At 45.7% G+C, this 26,260-nt stretch overlaps 1 protein-coding gene and 1 pseudogene across 1 annotated transcript; both read right to left on the bottom strand.

The window, feature by feature from the left end:
- Positions 1 to 1,802: 1,802 nt before the first annotated feature.
- On the bottom strand, positions 1,803 to 14,610 carry LOC120018916 (annotated as a pseudogene).
- Positions 14,611 to 14,784: 174 nt separating this feature from the next.
- Positions 14,785 to 18,860, bottom strand: LOC120018028 (extracellular calcium-sensing receptor-like). The gene is made up of 6 exons (XM_038960983.1): positions 18,703 to 18,860; positions 18,105 to 18,393; positions 17,198 to 18,022; positions 16,524 to 16,751; positions 16,176 to 16,299; positions 14,785 to 15,695 (listed from the first exon to the last, which is right to left on the bottom strand). Exons 1-6 carry the CDS (start codon positions 18,813 to 18,815, stop codon positions 14,785 to 14,787), a joined length of 2,490 nt encoding a protein of 829 aa, XP_038816911.1. The 5' UTR covers positions 18,816 to 18,860.
- Between the last annotated feature and the right edge of the window lie 7,400 nt (positions 18,861 to 26,260).

Genomic DNA, 26,260 nt, shown 5'->3' with positions numbered 1-26,260 from the left:
TTCATCATAGCGCTTGATGGTCTTTGCAAAAGTTCCATTTTGACTGACCTTCATGTCTTAAAGTAATGATGGACTGCTGTTTCTCTTTTCTTATTTGAGCTGTTCTTGTCATAAAATGGACTTGGTCTTTTACCAAACAGGGCTATCTTCTGTATTGCATTCCAGGCGACTACTTCATGAAGGCAAAGTGTGGCTATTTTGAAGAATCACAAATATAAAATATATTTTGATTTGTTTAACACTTTTATGGTTACTACATGATTCTAAGTGTGTTATTTCATAATTTTGATGTCTTCACTATTATTCTACAATGTAGAAAATTGTAAAAAATAAATTAAAACCCTTAAATGAGTAGGTGTGTCCAAACTTTTGACTGGTAAGGTACAGGTGAAGTCGGAAGTTTACATACACCTAGCCAAATACATTTAAACTCCGTTTTTCACAATTCCTGACATTTAATACTAGTAAAAATTCTCTGTCTTAGGCCAGTTAGGATCACCACTTCTTTTCTGAATGTGAAATGTCAGAATAATAGTAGAGAGAATGATTTAATCAGCTTTCATTTCTTTCTTCACATTCCCATTTGCGACCAAGTGTCACGCACTGACCATAGAGAGCTGTTTATTCTCTATGGTGGTTGGGGCGTGACAATGACTAGGGTTGGTTATCTAGGTGATTAATGATCTATGTTGGCCTGGTATGGTTCCCAATCAGAGGCAGCTGTTTATCGTTGTCTCTGATTGGGGATCATATTTAGGCAGCCATTTCCCCATTGTGTTTTGTGGGATCTTGACTATGTATAGTTGCCTAGGAGCACTATAGTAGCTTCACGTTTCGTTTTGCGATTTATTGTTTTGTTTTGCTGTGAGTTTCACCTAGTAATAAAAAGATGTGGAACCCAGATCACGATGCGCTTTGGTCCACTCATTATAACGATCGTGACACCAAGCTTTAACTTCCTGATTGATGTCTTGAGATGTTGCTTCAATATATCCACATAATTTTCCGTCCTCATGATGCCATCGATTTGTGAAGTGCACCAGTCCCTCCCGCAGCAAAAAAACCCCACAACATGATCCTGCCACCCCCGTGCTTCACGGTTGGGATGGTGTTCTTCGTCTTGCAAGCCTCCCCCTTTTTCAGGGTGCCCCCGCACATTGACTAAGTACCGGTACCCTCCTGTATATAGTCTCACTATTGTTATTTTACTGCTGCTCTTTAATTACTTGTTAGTTTTATTTCTTATTCTTATCTGTATTTCTTTAAACTGCATTGTTGGTTAGGGGATCGTAAGTAAACATTTCACTGTAAGGTCCAGACCAGTTGTATTCTGCGCATGTGACTAATAACATTTGATTTAATTTGATTTACTATTACTATTGTTACTACTACTACATACAAATAAATTTGACCAGCTGAAGCAAGTCACACAATTCATAGAAAATGACCATTCTAGTTTTTTATTTATTTGTGTCTGTCTCTAGCATTGTGATAATTCAAGTAAGACTGGAGATCCAGAGATATTAGACAGCTGAATTGTTTATTACAACCACTGTAATATTACATGAAGGGTAGCTAATACATTACACGATACATGCAGTACAGACATATATTCATTATAACACATTTCACTGAGACCTTGCTTTGTGTTGATGGTGGTATGAATGCCACATGCCCATTGATGTATTGACACACATTGGGTTGTGGCCCACAGGCCTATGAGGAGAGGTTTAAGAAGTCAATGTCATTTTTGATGAGATAGTAGACCATGCTTGTCCAGAGCAGGCCTGTGAGACAGAGGCTCAGTAAGGGGCTTGTGTGTGGGCTCCTGATCTGGACCTGGACTGGACAGCAGCAGTCACTGAGGGGGTCACTGAGGGGGCCTGTGGAAGCACACCAGGCTGTCAGTGGCCGCTGGGGTAGAGCAGTGAGAAACATCGGCTATGTCAAAAAATGAGATTTTCTTTCTGCTCCATTATTGTCTTGACTCTCATAATGTGCGACCACACCCATGTAGATATAGCTGCTTGGTATAATGTGCTGTTGGATGTTTGTTCAGGACTTATTGGACTTATTGAACATCTATGTACCCATGACAAATCTTTTCCACCAGCCGGCTCTTTCTCTTTCGAACCGTCTCTCACAATGTCTCATGAAGAGACACGAATGGAGTCCATGGCAGGAGCGGATTTACATTGGCTGATATCTCAGTCCATCACCAACCAACATAACCCTTAGAACCTGCCCTCTACAAACGAATTAGGTTAAACAAGGAAGTGAGTTCGGGAAATCTTAAAGTATGCACCTAGTTCTCACACGTAAACGTTATATGCCCAAACTCAGAATCAGTTGGGGCTTCCTAAAAGTAATATGATCATTGTGAGATTTTCTGCAGTTTTCAAAGTCAAACTGTAGCAGGATTTCTTTCTCCTGGCTTGATTGAACCATTCCCCTTTCAAGTCCCACTTCATTGCACAGAGTTTCCAGGCTCTATTTTTTGGTATCATTTGAGCCTGGGGATGAGGTTAACCCATGACTGACTTTGAAATGATGTGTCTGTGTTTATTATAGAAAGACTTTGAATAGGTCAATGGTCAGTATCCATCCTAAAGGGCTTTGGTTGACGCCTATCCCAAAATATGTTTCTTTAATATCGTAGGTCATTGGATGTCTTCCCTATCATACAGTGGGGCAAAAAAGTATTTAGTCAGCCACCAATTGTGCAAGTTCTCCCACTTAAAAAGATGAGAGAGGCCTGTAATTTTCATCATAGGTACACTTCAACTATGACAGACAAAATGAGGAAAAAAAATCCAGAAAATCACATTGTAGGATTTTTTATGAATTTATTTGCAAATTATGGTGGAAAATAAGTATTTGGTCAATAACAAAAGTTTTCCACCATAATTTGCAAATAAATTCATAAAAAATCCTACAATGTGATTTTCTGGATTTTTTTTCCTCATTTTGTCTGTCATAGTTGAAGTGTACCTATGATGAAAATTACAGGCCTCTCTCATCTTTTTAAGTGGGAGAACTTGCACAATTGGTGGCTGACTAAATACTTTTTTGCCCCACTGTATGTTTCTTGATGTTTTGCTCTGGCCTGCGCAATATAATGAAACATTTAGGAGCAAATATGCAGAAAAGTAATCCAAAACTGGAGGCCAGAATAGCAAAGATCTCCACAGCTACAGTGAACTTCCCAGGTTAGCTGACATAAGCTGGGATAAAGGTGATCCAGACTGCACAGAATATGAGCATGCTGAAGGTGATGAATTTGGCCTCATTGAAGTTATCAGGCAGCTTTCGAGCCAGAAAAGCCAGCACAAAGCACAAGAGAGCCAGGAGTCCTATATACCCCAACACAGCCCAGAAACCAATAGCTGAACCCACATCACACTCTAGAATGACCTTTTCCTTATCTGTCTTCATGTTCTTGTAGGGGAAAGGAGGGGAGACTATTAACCAAAGAACACAGATCAGGACCTGTATGAGAGTGAAAGCCAGAACACTGAGTCTCTGCTGTGGAGGACCAAACCATTTCATGACATTATTGGCTGGAAGTGTAGCCCTGAAGGCCATCAACACCACTATTGTTTTCCCCAGAACACAAGAGATGCAGAGGACGAACGTGATCCCAAACGCTGTGTGACGCAGCACACAGGACCACTCAGAGGGCCGGCCAATGAAAGTAAGAGAACACATAAAACACAGAGTCAAGGAGAAGAGCAGCACGAAGCTCAGCTCAGAGGTGTTTGGGTCTGACGATGTGAGTATGTCTGTAGTGGAAGAATATCAGTGCTATTGTCATTGTCAGACACCCACCAAACACAGAGAAGGTTACCAAAGTATAACCTTGAGTTCGCTGATGGTGATGTATTCCATCCCTTTCAAATTGCAGTTATCCCCCTCTTCGTTTGACTTTTTGCACATGTCACTGCATCTGAACGCATTAACAATTGTATTATGTACAGCGAGTACATCTTTAGATAGACCAGTAAAGTGCTGACTGAGATTTTTCCCAACATAAACATGATGAAGGCTAGCATAAAAACTATGAGTCCTGAGGTCTCACTTGTGGTGTTGCTGACCAGTCTGCACAGGCGATGCAGTTGAAGCAGCAGACAGGTTTCTTCTTAACGAAGGCCCTGCTGGTCCCTGGCAGACAGCTCTCCCTGCAGATAGACCTGGGTAAATGGAACACACAGACACACTTTAAACCAAGGGATCCCTCATATTTAGTCACAATCACACACAAACATACATTATTCTTTAATACAAAACGTTCACTGTAAATAGACTTGGCCTAAAGGATCACAGTCACACACAAAGCCATTCAGAACAGTTACACAGACCATCTCCCTAACAGGTCCTTACCTCAGGCCAATGGCCTGCCCAGACAGCACTCAAACTGCTGGCTCTCTGGCTGTGAGGTGTCATAGTAGCCAATGGTCTCAAACAAGATGTACCCTATGTTATCCATCTGCCAGTTGACCAGGCCGTAGACCTCCGATGGGTCCCCCTGCCCATCAAATAACACCCTCTCAGCATGCTGACCAGGACGTAACCATCAAATAACACCCTCTCAGCATGCTGACCAGGACGTAACCATCAAATAACACCCTCTCACCTTGCTGACCAGGGCATAGCCATCAAATAACACCCTCTCACCTTGCTGACCAGGACGTAACCATCAAATAACCCCCTCTCACCTTGCTGACCAGGACGTAACCATCAAATAACACCCTCTCACCTTGCTGACCAGGCCTTAGCCATCAAATAACACCCTCTCACCTTGCTGACCAGGCCTTAGCCATCAAATAACAACCTCTCACCTTGCTGACCAGGACGTAGCCATCAAATAACACCCTCTCACCTTGCTGACCAGGGCATAGCCATCAAATAACACCCTCTCACCTTCCTGACCAGGCCTTAGCCATCAAATAAACCCCGCTCACCATGCTGACCAGGCTGTACCCATCAAAGAACACCCTCTCACCTTGCTGATCAGGCCATAGCCATCAAATAACACCCTCTCACCTTGCTGAACAGGCCGTAGCCATCAAATAAACCCCGCTCACCATGCTGAACAGGCTGTAGCCATCAAAGAACACCCTCTCACCTTGCTGACCAGGCCTTAGCCATCAAATAAACCCCGCTCACCTTGCTGACCAGGCTGTAGCCATCAAAGAACACCCTCTCACCTTGCTGAACAGGCCTTAGCCATCAAATAAACCCCGCTCACCATGCTGACCAGGCTGTAGCCATCAAAGAACACCCTCTCACCTTGCTGAACAGGCCTTAGCCATCAAATAACACCCTCTCACCTTGCTGACCAGGGTGTAGCCATCAAATAACACCCTCTCACCTTGCTGACCAGGGCATAGCCATCAAATAACACCCTCTCACCTTGCTGACCAGGACGTAGCCATCAAATAACAACCTCTCACCTTGCTGACCAGGACGTAGCCATCAAATAACACCCTCTCACCTTGCTGACCAGGGCATAGCCATCAAATAACACCCTCTCACCTTCCTGACCAGGGCATAGCCATCAAATAACACCCTCTCACCTTGCTGACCAGGCCTTAGCCATCAAATAACACCCTCTCACCTTCCTGACCAGGCCTTAGCCATCAAATAACACCCTCTCACCTTGCTGACCAGGGCATAGCCATCAAATAAACCCTGCTCACCATGCTGACCAGGCTGTAGCCATCAAATAACACCCTCTCACCTTGCTGACCAGGGCATAGCCATCAAATAACACCCTCTCACCTTCCTGACCAGGCCTTAGCCATCAAATAAACCCCGCTCACCATGCTGACCAGGCCGTATCCGTCAATAACACCCTCTCACCTTGCTGACCAGGCCTTAGCCATCAAATAAACCCTGCTCACCATGCTGACCAGGCTGTAGCCATCAAAGAACACCCTCTCACCTTGCTGACCAGGGTGTAGCCATCAAATAACACCCTCTCACCTTCCTAACCAGGCCTTAGCAATCAAATAACACCCTCTCACCTTGCTGACCAGGGTGTAGCCATCAAATAACACCCTCTCACCTTGCTGACCAGGCCTTAGCAATCAAATAACACCATCTCACCCTCTCACCTTGCTGAACAGGCCGTAGCCATCAAATAACACCCTCTCACCTTGCTGACCAGGCCTTAGCCATCAAATAACACCCTCTCACCTTGCTGACCAGGACGTAGCCATCAAATAACACACTCTCACCTTGCTGACCAGGCCTTAGCAATCAAATAACACCATCTCACCCTCTCACCTTGCTGAACAGGCCGTAGCCATCAAATAACACCCTCTCACCTTGCTGACCAGGCCTTAGCAATCAAATAACACCATCTCACCCTCTCACCTTGCTGAACAGGCCGTAGCCATCAAATAACACCCTCTCACCATGCTGCCCAGGCCGTATCCGTCAATAACACCCTCTCACCTTGCTGACCAGGGTGTAGCCATCAAATAACACCCTCTCACCTTGCTGACCAGGACGTAGCCATCAAATAACACCCTCTCACCTTGCTGACCAGGGCATAGCCATCAAATAACACCATCTCACCTTCCTGACCAGGCCTTAGCCATCAAATAAACCCCGCTCACCATGCTGACCAGGCTGTAGCCATCAAAGAACACCCTCTCACCTTGCTGACCAGGCCTTAGCCATCAAATAACACCCTCTCACCTTGCTGACCAGGCCTTAGCAATCAAATAACACCATCTCACCCTCTCACCTTGCTGAACAGGCCTTAGCCATCAAAGAACACCCTCTCACCTTGCTGACCAGGGTGTAGCCATCAAATAACACCCTCTCACCTTGCTGACCAGGCCTTAGCAATCAAATAACACCATCTCACCCTCTCACCTTGCTGACCAGGCCTTAGCCATCAAATAACCCCCTCTCACCATGCTGACCAGGACGTAGCCATCAAATAACACACTCTCACCTTGCTGACCAGGACGTAGCCATCAAATAACACACTCTCACCTTGCTGACCAGGCCTTAGCCATCAAAAAACACCCTCTCACCTTGCTGACCAGGACGTAGCCATCAAATAACACACTCTCACCTTGCTGACCAGGGCATAGTCATCAAATAACACCCTCTCACCATGCTGCCAGGACGTAACCATCAAATAACCCCCTCTCACCATGCTGACCAGGCTGTAGCCATCAAATAACACCCTCTCACCTTGCTGACCAGGCCGTAGCCATCAAATAACACCCTCTCACCTTGCTGACCAGGGCATAGCCATCAAATAACACCCTCTCACCATGCTGCCCAGGGTGTAGCCATCAAATAACACCCTCTCACCATGCTGCCCAGGGTGTAGCCATCAAATAACACCCTCTCACCTTGCTGACCAGGCCTTAGCCATCAAAGAACACCCTCTCACCTTGCTGACCAGGGTGTAGCCATCAAATAACACCCTCTCACCTTGCTGACCAGGCCTTAGCAATCAAATAAAACCATCTCACCCTCTCACCTTGCTGACCAGGCCTTAGCCATCAAATAACCCCCTCTCACCATGCTGACCAGGACGTAGCCATCAAATAACACACTCTCACCTTGCTGACCAGGACGTAGCCATCAAATAACACACTCTCACCTTGCTGACCAGGCCTTAGCCATCAAAAAACACCCTCTCACCTTGCTGACCAGGACGTAGCCATCAAATAACACACTCTCACCTTGCTGACCAGGGCATAGTCATCAAATAACACCCTCTCACCATGCTGCCAGGACGTAACCATCAAATAACCCCCTCTCACCATGCTGACCAGGCTGTAGCCATCAAATAACACCCTCTCACCTTGCTGACCAGGCCGTAGCCATCAAATAACACCCTCTCACCTTCCTGACCAGGCCTTAGCCATCAAATAAACCCCGCTCACCATGCTGACCAGGCTGTAGCCATCAAATAACACCCTCTCACCTTGCTGACCAGGCCTTAGCCATCAATAACACCCTCTCACCTTGCTGACCAGGCCTTAGCCATCAAATAACACCCTCTCACCATGCTGCCATGGCCAAATCCGTCAATAACACCCTCTCACCATGCTGCCCAGGCCGTAGTCGTCATTAACACCCTCTCTCCTTGCTGACCAGGGTGTAGACATCAATAACACCCTCTCACCATGCTGCCCAGGCCGTAGCCGTCATTAACACCCTCTCTCCTTGCTGACCAGGGTGTAGACATCAATAACACCCTCTCACCATGCTGCCCAGGCCGTAGCCGTCATTAACACCCTCTCACCATGCTGCCCAGGGTGTAGCCATCAAATAACACCCTCTCACCATGCTGCCCAGGGTGTAGCCATCAAATAACACCCTCTCACCTTGCTGACCAGGGCATAGCCATCAAATAACACCCTCTCACCTTGCTGACCAGGGCATAGCCATCAAATAACACCCTCTCACCTTGCTGACCAGGGCATAGCCATCAAATAACACCCTCTCACCTTGCTGACCAGGACGTAGCCATCAAATAACACCCTCTCACCTTGCTGACCAGGCCTTAGCAATCAAATAACACCATCTCACCCTCTCACCTTGCTGACCAGGCCGTAGCCATCAAATAACACCCTCTCACCTTCCTGACCAGGCCTTAGCCATCAAATAAACCCCGCTCACCATGCTGACCAGGCTGTAGCCATCAAATAACACCCTCTCACCTTGCTGACCAGGCCTTAGCCATCAATAACACCCTCTCACCTTGCTGACCAGGCCTTAGCCATCAAATAACACCCTCTCACCATGCTGCCATGGCCAAATCCGTCAATAACACCCTCTCACCATGCTGCCCAGGCCGTAGTCGTCATTAACACCCTCTCTCCTTGCTGACCAGGGTGTAGACATCAATAACACCCTCTCACCATGCTGCCCAGGCCGTAGCCGTCATTAACACCCTCTCTCCTTGCTGACCAGGGTGTAGACATCAATAACACCCTCTCACCATGCTGCCCAGGCCGTAGCCGTCATTAACACCCTCTCACCATGCTGCCCAGGGTGTAGCCATCAAATAACACCCTCTCACCATGCTGCCCAGGGTGTAGCCATCAAATAACACCCTCTCACCTTGCTGACCAGGGCATAGCCATCAAATAACACCCTCTCACCTTGCTGACCAGGGCATAGCCATCAAATAACACCCTCTCACCTTGCTGACCAGGGCATAGCCATCAAATAACACCCTCTCACCTTGCTGACCAGGACGTAGCCATCAAATAACACCCTCTCACCTTGCTGACCAGGCCTTAGCCATCAAATAACACCCTCTCACCTTGCTGACCAGGGCATAGCCATCAAATAACACCCTCTCACCATGCTGCCCAGGGTGTAGCCATCAAATAACACCCTCTCACCATGCTGCCCAGGGTGTAGCCATCAAATAACACCCTCTCACCTTGCTGACCAGGCCTTAGCCATCAAATAACACCCTCTCACCTTGCTGACCAGGGTGTAGCCATCAAATAACACCCTCTCACCTTGCTGACCAGGCCTTAGCAATCAAATAACACCATCTCACCCTCTCACCTTCCTGACCAGGCCTTAGCCATCAAATAACACCCTCTCACCTTGCTGACCAGGCCTTAGCCATCAAATAACACCCTCTCACCTTGCTGACCAGGGTGTAGCCATCAAATAACACCCTCTCACCTTGCGGACCAGGTCTTAGCAATCAAATAACACCATCTCACCCTCTCACCTTGCTGACCAGGGTGTAGCCATCAAATAACACCCTCTCACCTTGCTGACCAGGGTGTAGCCATCAAATAACACCCTCTCACCTTCCTGACCAGGCCTTAGCCATCAAATAACACCCTCTCACCTTGCTGACCAGGCCTTAGCCATCAAATAACACACTCTCACCTTGCTGACCAGGCCTTAGCAATCAAATAACACCATCTCACCCTCTCACCTTGCTGAACAGGCCGTAGCCATCAAATAACACCCTCTCACCTTGCTGACCAGGCCTTAGCAATCAAATAACACCATCTCACCCTCTCACCTTGCTGAACAGGCCGTAGCCATCAAATAACACCCTCTCACCATGCTGCCCAGGCCGTATCCGTCAATAACACCCTCTCACCTTGCTGACCAGGGTGTAGCCATCAAATAACACCCTCTCACCTTGCTGACCAGGACGTAGCCATCAAATAACACCCTCTCACCTTGCTGACCAGGGCATAGCCATCAAATAACACCATCTCACCTTCCTGACCAGGCCTTAGCCATCAAATAAACCCCGCTCACCATGCTGACCAGGCTGTAGCCATCAAAGAACACCCTCTCACCTTGCTGACCAGGCCTTAGCCATCAAATAACACCCTCTCACCTTGCTGACCAGGCCTTAGCAATCAAATAACACCATCTCACCCTCTCACCTTGCTGAACAGGCCTTAACCATCAAAGAACACCCTCTCACCTTGCTGACCAGGGTGTAGCCATCAAATAACACCCTCTCACCTTGCTGACCAGGCCTTAGCAATCAAATAACACCATCTCACCCTCTCACCTTGCTGACCAGGCCTTAGCCATCAAATAACCCCCTCTCACCATGCTGACCAGGACGTAGCCATCAAATAACACACTCTCACCTTGCTGACCAGGACGTAGCCATCAAATAACACACTCTCACCTTGCTGACCAGGCCTTAGCCATCAAAAAACACCCTCTCACCTTGCTGACCAGGGCATAGCCATCAAATAACACCCTCTCACCATGCTGCCCAGGGTGTAGCCATCAAATAACACCCTCTCACCATGCTGCCCAGGGTGTAGCCATCAAATAACACCCTCTCACCTTGCTGACCAGGCCTTAGCAATCAAATAACACCATCTCACCCTCTCACCTTCCTGACCAGGCCTTAGCCATCAAATAACACCCTCTCACCTTGCTGACCAGGCCTTAGCCATCAATTAACACCCTCTCACCTTGCTGACCAGGGTGTAGCCATCAAATAACACCCTCTCACCTTGCGGACCAGGTCTTAGCAATCAAATAACACCATCTCACCCTCTCACCTTGCTGACCAGGGTGTAGCCATCAAATAACACCCTCTCACCTTCCTGACCAGGCCTTAGCCATCAAATAACACCCTATCACCTTGCTGACCAGGGTGTAGCCATCAAATAACACCCTCTCACCTTGCTGACCAGGGTGTAGCCATCAAATAACACCCTCTCACCTTCCTGACCAGGCCTTAGCCATCAAATAACACCCTCTCACCTTGCTGACCAGGCCTTAGCCATCAAATAACACCCTCTCACCTTCCTGACCAGGGTGTAGCCATCAAATAACACCCTCTCACCTTGCTGACCAGGCCTTAGCAATCAAATAACACCATCTCACCCTCTCACCTTGCTGACCAGGGTGTAGCCATCAAATAACACCCTCTCACCTTGCTGACCAAGCCTTAGCCATCAAATAACACCCTCTCACCTTGCTGACCAGGCCTTAGTCATCAAATAACACCCTCTCACCTTGCTGACCAGGACGTAGCCATCAATAACACCCTCTCACCTTGCTGACCAGGGTGTAGACATCAATAACACCCTCTCACCATGCTTAGTGGTGAAATTCACCTGGGTAAGGTAATGCAACACCTGGAGGTCTTTTTAACACAATCTTGCTTTTTCCACTGACATCGCGACACAGGCTACAGGTGTTATTTATTGTCTTAGTAAAGCCACAGTGTCACAGGCTACAGACGTTGTTGGTTGGTTTAGTAAAGCCACAGTGTCACAGGCTAAAGACGTTATTTGTTGGTTTAGTAAAGCCACAGTGTCACAGGCTAAAGACGTTATTTGTTGGCTAAGTAAAGCCACAGTTTCACAGGCTACAGACGTTATTTGTTGGCTTAGTAAAGCCACAGATTTACAGGCTACAGGTGTTATTTGTTGGTTTAGTAAATCGACTCTCAGGTATGAAGGTAAGACCCAGATGCAGACACGCCGAATTAACAATGGTTTATTAATCCACAGGGGCAGGCAATAGGCTGGTAAAGTCAGGCAGGGGTCAGTAAACCAGAGGTGGGGCAACGGTACCGGACGGCAGGCAGGCTCAGGGTCAGGGTAGGCAGAGGTCAATAATCCAGAGGTGGGGCAAAGGTACAGGTCGACAGGCAGGCTCAGGGGCAGGCAGAGTGGTCAGGCAGGAGGGCTCAGAGTCAGGGTAGGCAAGGGTCAAAACCAGGAGGGCGAGAAAAAGAGAGACTGGGAAAAGCAGGAGCTGAGACCTAAAACGCTGGTTGACTTGACAAACAAGATGAACTGGCAACAGACAAACAGAGAACACAGGTATAAATACACAGGGGATAATGGGGAAGATAGGCGACACCTGGAGGGGGGTGGAGACAATCACAAGGACAGGTGAAACAGATCAGGGTGTGACAGCCACAGAGTTTCAGGCTAAAGGTGTAATTGTTTGGCTTTGTTACCATAGTCACTGTTGGTTCTGATGGCCCCCACCCAAGTCCAGCCAAAGTGTTTGACCAGCTGGGCCACGGCTCTGTTCATGTAGAGGTCACTAGAAATGGTTCTTAAGTATGAAGGGTATTGCCTTCTGTTACTCAGACAAGCACAGCTGGCTGAATGACTGAGCTGGAAGACAAAAAAAACAAACACAAGACAGTTCATTTTAATTCCGTTAAAAGTAGCACATAGGCAAGACAGTATTTTCACATAGTATCATCTCTGCCTTTCTCTCGTAGTAATGCATATAGACAGACACTCCCTGACTCACCACTGGTATGTGGAAGGGTTCCATGGTATGCACCATGCCAGACACTCCCTGACTCACCACTGGTATGTGGAAGGGTTCCATGGTATGCACCATGCCAGACACTCCCTGACTCACCACTGGTATGTGGAAGGGTTCCATGGTACACACCATGCCAGACACTCCCTGACTCACCACTGGTATGTGGAAGGGTTCCATGGTATGCACCATGCCAGACACTCCCTGACTCACCACTGGTATGTGGAAGGGTTCCATGGTATGCACCATGCCAGACACTCCCTGACTCACCACTGGTATGTGGAAGGGTTCCACGGTGCGTGCCATGCCTTTAGTGGAGGTGGTGCTCTCCCCTATGACAGCGTGTACGGTGGTCGGGCTTGGTTCAGCTCTGTGGCCCCTCCTCATATCCGTTTATCAGAGCCAGGGACGCCCGCACAGAGGGTGAGGCACGAGTTAAAAGGATCCTGTAGGCCAGAGACAGCCCTGGCAGCAGCTCTGAGCTGTTATTTATCTCCACTATGGCAAAGATCATGTTCAGGTTGTACTGGAGCTCACCTGGGTCCAGCCTGCAAAGAGGAGATCTAGTACTGTCACTTCAGTTTTAGGCAATGAAATCCCAGGCAGATACAGATGGTTTTCAACACTTTTTAAAATATGATTAGTCTTACTCTGTGATCATACATGTTTGTATATGTGAAAAAGAGACGTTAAAGCAATAACTGTTTTTCAACACTTTCTTACCCTTCACACTGGATGTTTCCTGGGTTGACCTGCAAAGTTGGGTTCACACTGACTGGGTTTTGGTGAAAGGAGAAAATGTCTCCTATGTTGATGTCTCCCTCCTTTGAGAACTGTGACAGTTATATTGTTCCATAAGGTCTGCACACAGGCTCCCCAGCCTTAGCTGTGACTGTTAGCGGAGTGATCACCAGGAGGTCTTCCAGCTGCGGTGTCTCACATGTCAGGGTCCTGACAGCCCTCCATCTGGACCTCTTTCTATGTTACCGTTAATGATGGGTGTGATGCTATAGGAGATTATCCCTCTCGTAGTGTGGGTGCTATCTCAACCTCCAGTATCTATGCTGCAATAGTCTATGTGCTGGGGGGCTAGGTTCAGTCTGTCCTATCTGGTGAAATTCTCCTGTCTTATCTGGTGTCTAATTCTCCCATCTCTCTCTCTCTCTCTTCACTCCCCTCCCGGAGGACCTGAGCCCTTGGACCATGCCTCAGAACTACCTGGCCCGATGACTCCTGGCTGTCCCTAGTCCACCTGGTCGTGCTGCTGCTCCAGTTTCAACTGTTCTGCCTGCGGCTATGGAACCCTGACCTGTTCACCGAACGTTGTACCTTGTCCCGGACCTGCTGTTTTGGACTCTCTCTCTCTCTTTCTCTAACGCACCTGCTGTCTCAACCTCTGAAAGATCGGCTATGAAAAGCAATCTGACATTTACTCCTGAGGTGCTGACCTGTTGCACCCTCTACAACCACTGATTATTATTTGACCCTGCTGGTCATCTATGAACATTTGAACATCTTGAAGAACCATCTGGCCTTAATGGCCATGTACTCTTATAATCTCAATCCGGCACAGCCAGAAGAGCACTGTCCACCCCTCAGAGCCTGGTTCCTCTCTAGGTTTACTAGGGTTTTGCCTTGCTAGGGAGTTTTTCCTAGCCACGGTGCTTCTATATAAAAATAAATAACTGTGCTTCTCCAAGCATGCACTTCGTATAGCCTAGGATTATAGCCTACAGTATGGATCATTTGATTGAGACCACACTAAACAGCCTATAGACGCACTTGATGTTGCGCGCAGTGCGGAGAATCAGAGATGAGGGGCGGCATCGGGCACACATGGAGATATAGCCTAATAAGCAACCAATTCTAAAACATCTACAAATATTGTCAACAATTACAAATTACATGACCCTCTTCTGGACTAGACTAAAAAAATACTAAAACCTCCCCCTGAATTAAATTGAAACCTTTTTCCACCAGATCCCCGTTCCATAAATTACATTATTGTGATTTAGCAAGACTTTTCCCCATTATGTGTTTTTTTGTATTTTTCTCTGGTTTAAGTAATATGATATAACACTTTGGACCAAATATACAGAAAAGCAACCCAAAACTGGAGGCCAAAATGGCAAATATCTCCACAGCTACAGTGAACTTCCCAGGAGAGCTGACATAAGCTGGGATAAAGGTGATCCAGACTGCACAGAATATGAGCATGCTGAAGGTGATGAATTTTGCCTCACTGAAGTTATCAGGCAGCTTTCGAGCCAGAAAAGCCAGCACAAAGCACAAGAGAGCCAGGAGTCCTATATACCCCAACACAGCCCAGAAACCAATAGCTGAACCCACATCACACTCTAGAATTACCTTTTCAGTGGCGTGGGCTGTGTTTTTGACTGGGACTGAGGGGTCGAGAGCTAACCAGAGAACACATATAACCACCTGTAGGAGGGTACAGCTGAACACACTGATTCTCTGGAGAGGAATAGAGCACTGGGGAACTGTATTGCCTGGCATTGTGGCCTGGAAAGCTATCACCACCGCTATGGTCTTCGCCAGGACGCAGGACATACAGAGAGCAAAGGTTATCCCAAACGCTGTGTGGCGCAGCATACAGGACCACTCAGAGGGCCGGCCAATGAAAGTAAGAGAACAAAGAAAACACAGAGTCAAGGAGAAGAGCAGCAGGAAGCTCAGCTCAGAGTTGCTGGCCTTGACGATCGGAGTCTCTCGGAAGCAAAAGAAGATCAATGACACCACTATGGTTAAACACGCTCCAACCAATGAGATTGCAGCCAGGAGGATTCCCATGGTTTCGTCAAATGAGAGAAATTCCACCACCTTTGGGACACAGCGACTCTTGTCTCCGTTGGACCAGTATTCCAGGGAACACTGTGTGCATTTAGCTGAATCTACAAGGAAAACACTAATGTCAGAACCCTGATCTATAGTCAAGTCGTGTATTATATTCTAGAAGTTAACACATTCTACATTTGATGTATGTTTTTGGTCAGTGGATTTGGTTAGTATCAGTCAGAGCGACATCAGAGGCCGCTAGTGGCCCCCAGAACAAAAATAAATGTTGCTTAGGGCTCCCAGAAGGCTACACTCTTGGAAAAAACATGCTATCTAGACTCTAAAGGGAATCTTCGGCGGTCCCCATAGGAGAACCCTTTCAAGAACCCTTTTTGGTTCCAGGTAGAACCATTTTGGGTTCCATATAAAACCTTTTCCATATAGGGTTCTACATGGAACACAAAATAGTTCTACCTGGAACCAAAAAGGGTTCTACCTGGATCCAAAAAGGGTTATCCTATGGGGACACCCGAAGAACCCTTTTGGAACCCTTTTTTCTAAGAGTATAGGGCTGGCGGTGGTATCAGTTGTCTCACCTGTTAGGTTGCTGATCTCTCCAGCAGCACAGGGAATACAGGAAAAACAGCAGACTGGCATTCCTTTGATCTCTGCTTGGCGGAACCCTGGGAGGCAGCTGTCACTACACACAGACCGAGGCCTCTGAAACACAATACAACACCTGCTCACTCCCTCTCCCTGTCTCTCTCTCTCTTTAATCCTTCACTCACATTATTAAACCCATTGGTTACACAATCATTCAATTCATTCTTACAGTTTGTGTCAACAGATTTCTCCCATCAATTAAAATATATGTAATGTAATTATCTGTATTTTTTATAAAGTACCTGTACTTGCTACCATGTGTTTTCTGTGTAACTGTGTACCTTTAAGGGATTGCCAGCCCATACTATCTGTATCCCATTCATGGCAAACTGGTTTCCTTTAGGGAGAGAAGCATTGTAATTCCCCACGGTGACAAACACAATCTCTCCTGCCTGGTCTCTCTGCCAGTTCACTAGCTCATAGATGGCTGTGGGGTCTCCGTTCTCATCAAAATAAACTCTCTCCCCAGACTTCATGGTGAAGTTTACGTCTCGCAGGTATCTCAACACCTGCAAGAGTTAAAATAATCAACATGTACTTATAGTGTAAAATACATACACAACACTGTCCCCATAGGAGAACGCTTTTTGGTTCAAGGTAGAATCATTTTTGGTTCCAGGTAGAACCCTTTGGGTTCCATGTAGAACCCTCTATGGAAAATGTTTTATATGGAACCCAAAATGGTTCTACCTGGAACCCAAAATGGTTCTACCTGGAACCCAAAGTATTCTACTTGAAACCAAAAAGGGTTCCTCAAAGGGTTCTCCTATGGGGACAGCTGAAGAACCCTTTAGGTTCTAGATAGCACCTTTTTTCTAAGACTGTAGAATTCAAGTACTTTAGAAATAACATTGTGTGATTGTATTTATTTGGCATTTCCATAAAACCTGTCAGTCAATAATCAAATCAGTTTAACAAAATTAACTTTTGGTGGCCGATAGAGGTAGCCGCTCACCTGTCCTGGCTCAATGCTGTCTCTGTGTGCACAGTTCCTATTCCCACCTTGGCCTTCACCGTGCCTGCAGGTCAGCAGGTCATGTATGGAGTGGGCCACAGCATACACTGCCTTATACACATTATTAGAGAACCTCAGCTCGGAAGTGTCAGTAAAGGGGTTACTGATTTCCTCCAGTCTCTCAGACCCAGAGCACTGACTCTGCCTAGGCCCACCGTCTTTCTCCTGCTGAGGGGAAAACCTGCAACTGAACGTGGTCTCCCAGAACTCTCTGAGCAGGTTGTTGTTTGGATCCTGGGCTGGACCGACCCGGAGCAGGAACTCTCTGAGGCCTGGGATCTTAGACTTACTGATGGTGAATCCCAGAGTGCCGCTGAGGACAGCAGAGCTCCTCCTAGTGGCCAGGCGATCAATACTTATCCAGGACTCACTGCCCACCCACTGCAGCCCGGTCAGGTTCTGGGCCAGTGCCTCCTCCAGCAGAAAATCCATGTCCAACTGGGACAGAAAAGCCACCACAACCTTGGAGCTGGCCCTGCTGATCACCTCAACCACTCTGGCTATCTGCTCCCTGGGGTTGTTCCATAAGATAGCCTCAGAGTACTCTATACACACACCCTCCAGACCGGCAGCCTCCACGAAGGTCGCCATGCCGTTGTTGCCGTAGGCGTTGTCACTTCTAACAGCCCCCACCCAGGTCCAGCCAAAGTATTTGACCAGTTGGGCCAGGGCTCTACTCTGGTAGAAGTCACTGGGGATGGTTCTGAAGAAGGAGGGGAACTCCTTTCTGTTACTCAGACACGCACAGGTGGCTAAGTGACTGATCTAGATAGAACAGGAGGAATAAGACAATAGTAATCATTTTTCATCAGCCAGTATTGTTCAACTTTATGTGTGACTTCATTACCACTGGTATTTGAAAAGCTCCTGTGGATCGTGACATCACAATAGTAGAGGAAGAATCAGAGGCACCGATGATGGCGTGGACTGCTGATTGGCCAGAGCAGGTCTTTCCCACCGTCCTCTCCTGACCGTTCATCAGAGCCATAACCGCACGCATGGAGGACAGAGTCGAGCCACAACTATCATATATCCTGTAGCCAATAGAGATGTTGGGGAGCAGAGAACTGCTGTTATTGATCTCTTCGATGGCGAAGATCATGGTCTGAGCTAAATGAAAATCTATGAGGTTCATGCTGCGGAAACAAAATGGGGAAAAATAGCATTGCATTAGGTTCGTCTGGTAGAAGATGTGAAACTGCAGAAATGACCATGGTCTGATTTCATTGTCAGGTTTAGTTCTTCTTTGAATCTTAAGATTCCAATCTTCTTTTCTATTTGTCAAAAAAAAAATGGTCAAGTCAATGACACACAAATCCATCACAGAGACTGGGTGACTGTGAAAGAGCTTACCTGGAGCAGGTGAGAGGAGGTGGTGTGTCTGTGAAGGAGAGCTTACCTGTAGCAGGTGAGAGGAGGTGGTGTGTCTGTGAAGGAGAGCTTACCTGTAGCAGGTGAGAGGAGGTGGTGTGTCTGTGAAGGAGAGCGGGGGCTCTGAGATTTCGGTGTGGATGGTAAAGGCTCCTCCTATAGTCACGTCTCCTTCTTTGGACAGCATAGGGAACTCTGGGCTCCCCAGTATCCGACAGAGAGCCTCCTCTCCCTCTGCCCAAAAGGCTCCTAACACCCCCATCACTACCACCCACAGCAGCTGCATCACACTCTCTCACACACTCTGTAAGAGGCCTCCTAACTGAATCAGGGAAGACCTGACCTCCACCCCCTAAAATGTCTGGGTTTATACATGCTGGAGACTGTGACGCTTTCTTCTAAGCAAATCAGAGAAGGATGAGGTCATAAGGGCTGTGTTTTGGCTGTGCTACTGCCAAAATACACAACACAACTGTTTTATAACAAATACCCTGTATTACATATTTAAACTCCTGCATATTTAAGTTTGACCAATGTTGTTATACACATTTTCCTAGTGAGTGATAACAAATACAGATTATTGTTGTGTTTTTTTTTGTGTGTTTGAGGACCGCTAATGCAAGCATATACAGGTGGATGAAGGTGTCAGATTCAAGTCCTTTGTGTGGATTGTTGTGCTTCCCTCTCAACTCTGCATGTTTCCCTAAACCTTAGCCTCCAGATCTCTCAGTGTACACCCTTATCACCAAACCTTATTTGAAAACAGATATTCACACACCTTGCTCATAAGTTTTTATGGGATATGGGAGTGCATATTTCAAAACTGAAATATGTCTGATGTTGACTTACTAGTTTAATTTAGGCTGTGTCTCTGATGAGCAGTAGGGTCGTTCCACGAAATGAGTACCTTTTGCATCCCTTTAATATTTTAAGTAGAAATTGTGCATCAATATTGCATTTCAACAGCCTGGTGTATTAAATGAACATGATATTTTTTTATGAATATGTTTTATTATATGTGTAAGACTTTTCAGCAAAAATTCAGCATTTTCACATGTCCCTCTGTGCACTCTGTGGATTCTCGGCAGATTTCAACCAAATTAACCAAATGTCTGTTCACCATAATTTTAAATCCCCTGTTATTTTGTTGATAATTATTATTTATTTCATGTGATTAGTGAATTTTTATTTTAAGGAAAAATAAAACTTCCTCATTGTAAGGCCAACCCTGTTACATGAACTGGACTCTCGTTTTAATAATGGGAAACTATAGTTTTTTGGCAATTTTCTGGTATTTTGTGGTGAAAAACTGAGTGGGTAAATTATTACACATCGACCCTATTACCCATAGACAGATAGGCTATAAATGTTTTAACAACTGCATTTATTTTGTGAAGTTTGCATTCAATTGCCCCTCCCTGTTGTACACTATAAGCTTCCATTCCCCCTGTCAGAGGGGACTCATGGCTGATTTAAGATGAAGTCATCATTCCTGTTACGGTCAAACATGTTATTTTTTTTGGCAAATAAAGCTAGAATTCTTAGGGCTGGATTCAATCTGTATCGCAGAAGTATCGTGGAAGATCTGCATTATAAAGCAATTGAAATTTAAGGGCAATATTCCTGTGTTCGCGGAGACTGCATTCATGGTAAACACTTTATTTGTCAGCTCAATCGGAAATCCTGATTACTATGATTAGTAGTTGAAGTAGAAGGCATGATGTCATAATCTAGACATTACATTAATCTGTCACGTTCCTGACCTATTTTCCTTGTTTTTGTATGTGTTTAGTTGGTCAGGGCGTGAGTTGGGGTGGGCATTCTATGTTATGTGTTTCTATGTTGGGTTAAATGTGTTGCCTGATATGGTTCTCAATTAGAGGCAGGTGTTTGACGTTTCCTCTGATTGAGAACCATATTAAGGTAGGCTGTTCTCACTGTTTGTTTGTGGGTGATTGTTCCTGTGTCTGTGTCTACCACACGGGACTGTTTCGTGTTTTCGTTCGTTTGTGTAGTCTGTACCTGTTCGTGCGTTCTTCGTGTATATGTAAGTTCTCAAGTGCAGGTCTGTCTACTTCGTTTTGTTGTTTTGTATTTTCCAAGTGTTTTTTCGTGTTCGTCTTCTCGTTAATAAATATTCATTATGTCTTCATTCAACGCTGCGTTTTGGTCCGACCCTTACTCCTTCTCCTCATCCGAGGAGGAGGAATTAGACAGCCGTTACATAATCAGGAATTGAATCCTGAAAAAAACTGGATTAGGACACACAGAGAGCAATTCTGTGTAGGTTGGTTGTTGGGCTTGTGGTACCTGTAGCGTTGCTAATCTTTCCCTCGGCACATGGGACACAGTCATAACAGCATACAGGCTTTCCATTATGTACAGCCTCTCTCACTGCACACTGACACAGTTATCTTTAGGGGACAGAGAGTAGACATGGTTTACTCTAAATGTTACATGTTTTACTATAGCAGGGTTTGTTACTTAAATGTTTTCAATTGCAATATTGAGCCACACATTAAGGAAGGAAAGGATGTTTTATTGGTACATACACCAAATAGGTGTGGTGAAATGTGTTGCTATACAAGGCCATCCATGGTAGTACAGCGCCCATGGAGCAAATTAGGGGTAGCTCTTTCCTGCAGTCAATGGCCAAATCACCCTCTTTGGCCTCATGGGTGGAATGTTACAAATCTTTTTCATAATTTCATAATTAATAATGTTTTTGTTTTTTGGGGTGGACAAAAATCCAGTGTTTCTATGTCAAACAGTTTTGTTATACTTCAGTTTTCTGTGTTGTACACTATATATAAAAAAATATGTGGACACCCCTTCAAATGACTGGATTAGGTGTATGAAAGACATACAATCTCCATAGACAAACATTGGCTGTAGAATGGCCTTACTGAAGAGCTCAGTGACTTTCAATGTGGTACCGTCACAGGATACCACCTTTCCAACAAGTCAGTTTGTCAAATTTCTGCCCTGCTAGAGCTACCCCAGTCAACTGTAAATGCTATTATTGTGAGGTGGAAACATCTGGTAGTAATAACAGCTCAGCCACGAAGTGGTAGGCCACACAAGCTCACAGAACGGTACCGCCCAGTGCTGAAGAGCGTAGCACGTAAAAATTGTCTGTCCTTAGTTGCAACACTCACTACCTAGTTCCAAACTGCCTCTGGAAGCAACGTCAGCACAATAACTGTTAGTTGGGAGCTTCATGAAATGCTGCTAGGACTGAGCAGTTTCACACAAGCCTAAGTTCACCATGTGCAATGCCAAGTGTCAGCTGGAGTGGTGTAAAGCTCACCGCCATTGGACTGGAGCAGTGGAAACAGGTTCTGGAGTGGTGTAAAGCTCACAGCCATTGGACTGGAGCAGTGGAAACAGGTTCTGGAGTGATGTAAAGCTCACAGCCATTGGACTGGAGCAGTGGAAACAGGTTCTGGAGTGGTGTAAAGCTCACAGCCATTGGACTGGAGCAGTGGAAACACGTTCTGGAGTGGTGTAAAGCTCACCGCCATTGGACTGGAGCAGTGGAAACACGTTCTGGAGTGATGTAAAGCTCACCGCCATTGGACTGGAGCAGTGGAAACACGTTCTGGAGTGGTGTAAAGCTCACCGCCATTGGACTGGAGCAGTGGAAACACGTTCTGGAGTGGTGTAAAGCTCACAGCCATTGGACTGGAGCAGTGGAAACACGTTCTGGAGTGGTGTAAAGCTCACCGCCATTGGACTGGAGCAGTGGAAACACGTTCTGGAGTGATGTAAAGCTCACAGCCATTGGTATGTGAAAGGGCTCCATGGTACATGCCATGCCAGACACTCCCTGACTCACCACTAGTATTTGGAAGGGCTCCACGGTGCGTGCCATGCCTATAGTGGAGGTGGTGGTCTCCCCTATGACAGCGTGTACGGTGGTCGGGCTTGGTTCAGCTCTGTGGCCCCTCCTCATATCCGTTTATCAGAGCCAGGGACGCCCGCAGAGAGGGCGAGGCACGAGTTAAAATGATCCTGTAGGCCAGAGACAACCCTGGCAGCAGCTCAGAGCTGTTATTGATCTCCACTATGGCAAAGATCATGCTCTGATTGTACTGGAGCTCACCTGGGTTCAGCCTGCAAAGAGGAGATCTAGTACTGTCACTTCAGTTTTAGGCAATGAAATCCCAGGCAGATACAGATGGTTTTCAACACTTTTTAAAATATGATTAGTCTTACTCTGTGATCATACATGTTTGTATATGTGAAAAAGAGACATAAAAGCAATAATTGTTTTTCAACACTTTCTTACCCTTCACACTGGATGTTTCCTGGGTTGACCTGCATAGTTGGATTCACACTGACTGGGAGAGAGAATAAAGTAGACATCGCGCGTCAAACATCTGATTTATGACCCTATGTCCGGATGACACGTACATGCTCAAATATGGGCATCCGGTCAGGACATCCTGGCGGGAAGGTGTCACGTGGTTATGCCAATATAAGTGCATCCTGTTCTTGTTATCACGTGTTAGAGTGTGTGTGTGTTATTTTATGGCTATATTGCATCTATTCCTTTGAAGTTGTCATGATGATTGATGTGTAGAGACCTCGTTGAACTGGGGGGGTATGTGTTTGAACGTTTCAAAGAGGATGGCCCCACACCCACCCTATTTTATTGCCCTTAGGGTTGTTGTCTATGAATCAGGAATGTCCGGGGGGGGATTGTGTTGGCGGCAGACGCATTATAAATAAGGCCCATAAGGATCTCTTCAATGGCATATAGCCCCGACTCCAAAGTGACAATTTTAGCATGTGAACAATTTGATAGTACAAATGCGACGATGATGTACAGCAAATGAAAGATAAACATCTTGTGAATTCAGCCAATATTTCAGACTTTTAAGTGTTTTACAGCGAAAACACAATATAGCATTATATTAGCTTACCACAATAGCCAAACACACAACCGCATTTATTCACCGCATAGATAGCATTCGCAAAAACCAGCAAAAAAGATAAAAAATGAATCACTAACCTTGACCAACTTCATCAGATGACAGTCTTATAACATCATGTTACACAATACATATATGTTTTGTTCGAAAATGTGCATATTTAGAGGTACAAATCGTGGTTTTACATTGTGAATACGTAGCCAAAATGCACAAAATTCTCCGGAGATATTTTGGACAGTCACCTAATCTAATCAAAGAACTCATCATAAACTTTACTAAAAAACACATGTTGGACAGCAAATGAAAGATACACTAGTTCTTAATGCAATCGCCGTGTTAGATTTTTTTTAATAACTTTACCATAACAAACAGCTTACGTTATAGCGAGACAGCTCCCGCAAAAAGGAAGGAAAATAGGACTAACATTTTCCACAGAAATACGAAATAACATCATAAATGGTTCTTACTTTGCTGAGCTTCCATCAGAATGTTGTACAAGGAGTCCTATGTCCAGAATAAATCGTTGTTTGGTTTTAGAATGTCCTCTCCTCCTGTCGAATTAGCAACATTAGCTAGCCATGTGGCGCGAACATGCCCAAATTCTCCTGAGCAAAGAAAGGAAAATTCCAAAACTCGCAATAAACGTTGAATAAACTGATACAATTCGGTTGAAAAAAACTAATTTATGATGTTTTTATCACATCTATCAAATAAAATCAGAGCCGGAGACATCCACCGTCTATACCGAACTCTTTTCAGAAGCCAATGCTGATGTCCTTCCCGCGCCTAGGTAGAGAAAGGAAATTGTGGTCACGTCATTCCAAGAGCTCTTGTTCGACCTCAGATCAAGCTAGACACCCCATTCCACCTTCCACTGCCTGTTGACATCTAGTGGAAGGTGTATGCAGTGCATGCAACCCCATAGAAATTAGGCAATTGAATAGGCAGGCCCTGGAACAGAGCATCGTTTTCAGATTTTTCACTTCCTGTCTGGAAGTTTGCTGCCAAATGAGTTCTGTTTTACTCACAGATATAATTCAAACAGTTTTAGAAACTTGAGAGTGTTTTCTATCCAATAGTAATAATAATATGCATATTGTACGATCTAGAAAAGAGTACGAGGCCGTTTAAATTGGGTACGATTTTTTCCAAAATGGAAACAGCGCCCCCATTTTGACAAGAAGTTAAGAACCAGTGTATCTTTCATTTGCTGTACAACATGTATTTTTCAGTAAAGTTTATGATGAGTTTTTTGGTTAGATTACGTGACTGTCCAAAATTTCTCTGGACAATTTGGTGCATTATGGCTACGTATTCACAATGTAAAACCATGATTTGTAGCTCTAAATATGCAAATGTTCGAACAAAACAGAAATCTATTGTATAACATAATGTTATAAGAATGTCATCTGATGAAGTTGTTCAAAGGTTAGTGATTAATTGTATCTCTATTTGTGAGTTTTGTGAAAGCTATGTTGGCGGTGAAAACATGGTGAAAACATGGCGTTGTGTGTTTGGCTATTGTGGTGAGCTAATATAAATATATATTGTGTTTTCGCTGTAAAACAATCAAAAAATCGGAAATGATGGCTGGATTCACAAGATGTTTATCTTTCATTTGCTGTATTGGACTTGTGATTTCATGAAATTATATTATATGATATCCCTGTGGCGCTAGGCTAGGCTATGCTAGTCAGCTTTTTTGATGAGGAGGATCCCGGATCCGGGAGGGAGAAGCGGTAGAGGTTATTAAACAATACATGAGAAACAAACCAACCAAGTGGGGTTACAAGCTGTTTGTGTTGGCTGATTCTGTGTGTGCCTAAACATGCCATTTTTTTGTCTATGAGGGGAAGAACAGTCTTGTTACCGGTAAGGGACTTAGCTATGACTCTGTAATGGAGTTATTGGATTTTCAACTGCTAGGGAAGGGCTACAAACTGTTTGTGGATAACTTCTACACACGCCCTACCCTGTTTGCAAACCTTAGTAGGCGGGATGTGTGGGCTTGTGGCACCATTCGTACCAACATGGTGGGCTTTCCGAAGACGAAGGTGAACGACATGCCTAAGCGGGCTGAGCGGGGGACCATGCGATGGATCCTTGAAGATGGCCTGCTGTTTGTAAAGTGGATGGATACCAGAGAGGTGGTGATGTGCACAACAATCCACAAATCCTTCAGTGGCGATCACATTGTCAGGCGTGTGAAGGGCGCTACTGGGGCATAGACCACAAAAAATGTCCCCATTCCAGCTGCAGTGAAGGACTACAACAAGAGCATGGGAGGTGTGGACCTGTCAGATGCGCTGATAGGCTATTACAATGTTCTCCATAAGACAATGAAATGGTACAAGACATTCTTCTATCATTTCATCGACATTGCTGTGGTGAATGCATTCATCCTACACAAGGAAATGGCTAAGAGCTGTGGAAAGCCCTTCATCTCACAGCTAAACTTCAGAGAGCTGCTCATCAGGGAGCTTGCTGGCTACAGCACCATTGCGCCACGTTCTGGCCCCTCTACCTCTGTCCCTTCTGCTCCTGCCACAAGTGGTGTTCATCTGCCCAAATGTATTTCTGCAGGCATGGATGTGCCTCTGGGTAAAAAGGGCACAGCATGGAGGCGTCGTTGTGTTCTTTGCAAAATGAAGTCCCCCATCACCTGCACCACATGCTTGGTGACCCTCTGCTTTAC

The sequence above is a fragment of the Salvelinus namaycush genome, chromosome 23 (assembly GCF_016432855.1).
Source record: "Salvelinus namaycush isolate Seneca chromosome 23, SaNama_1.0, whole genome shotgun sequence".
NCBI lineage: Eukaryota > Metazoa > Chordata > Actinopteri > Salmoniformes > Salmonidae > Salvelinus > Salvelinus namaycush.
This window is presented reverse-complemented; position numbering and strand designations above follow the sequence as displayed.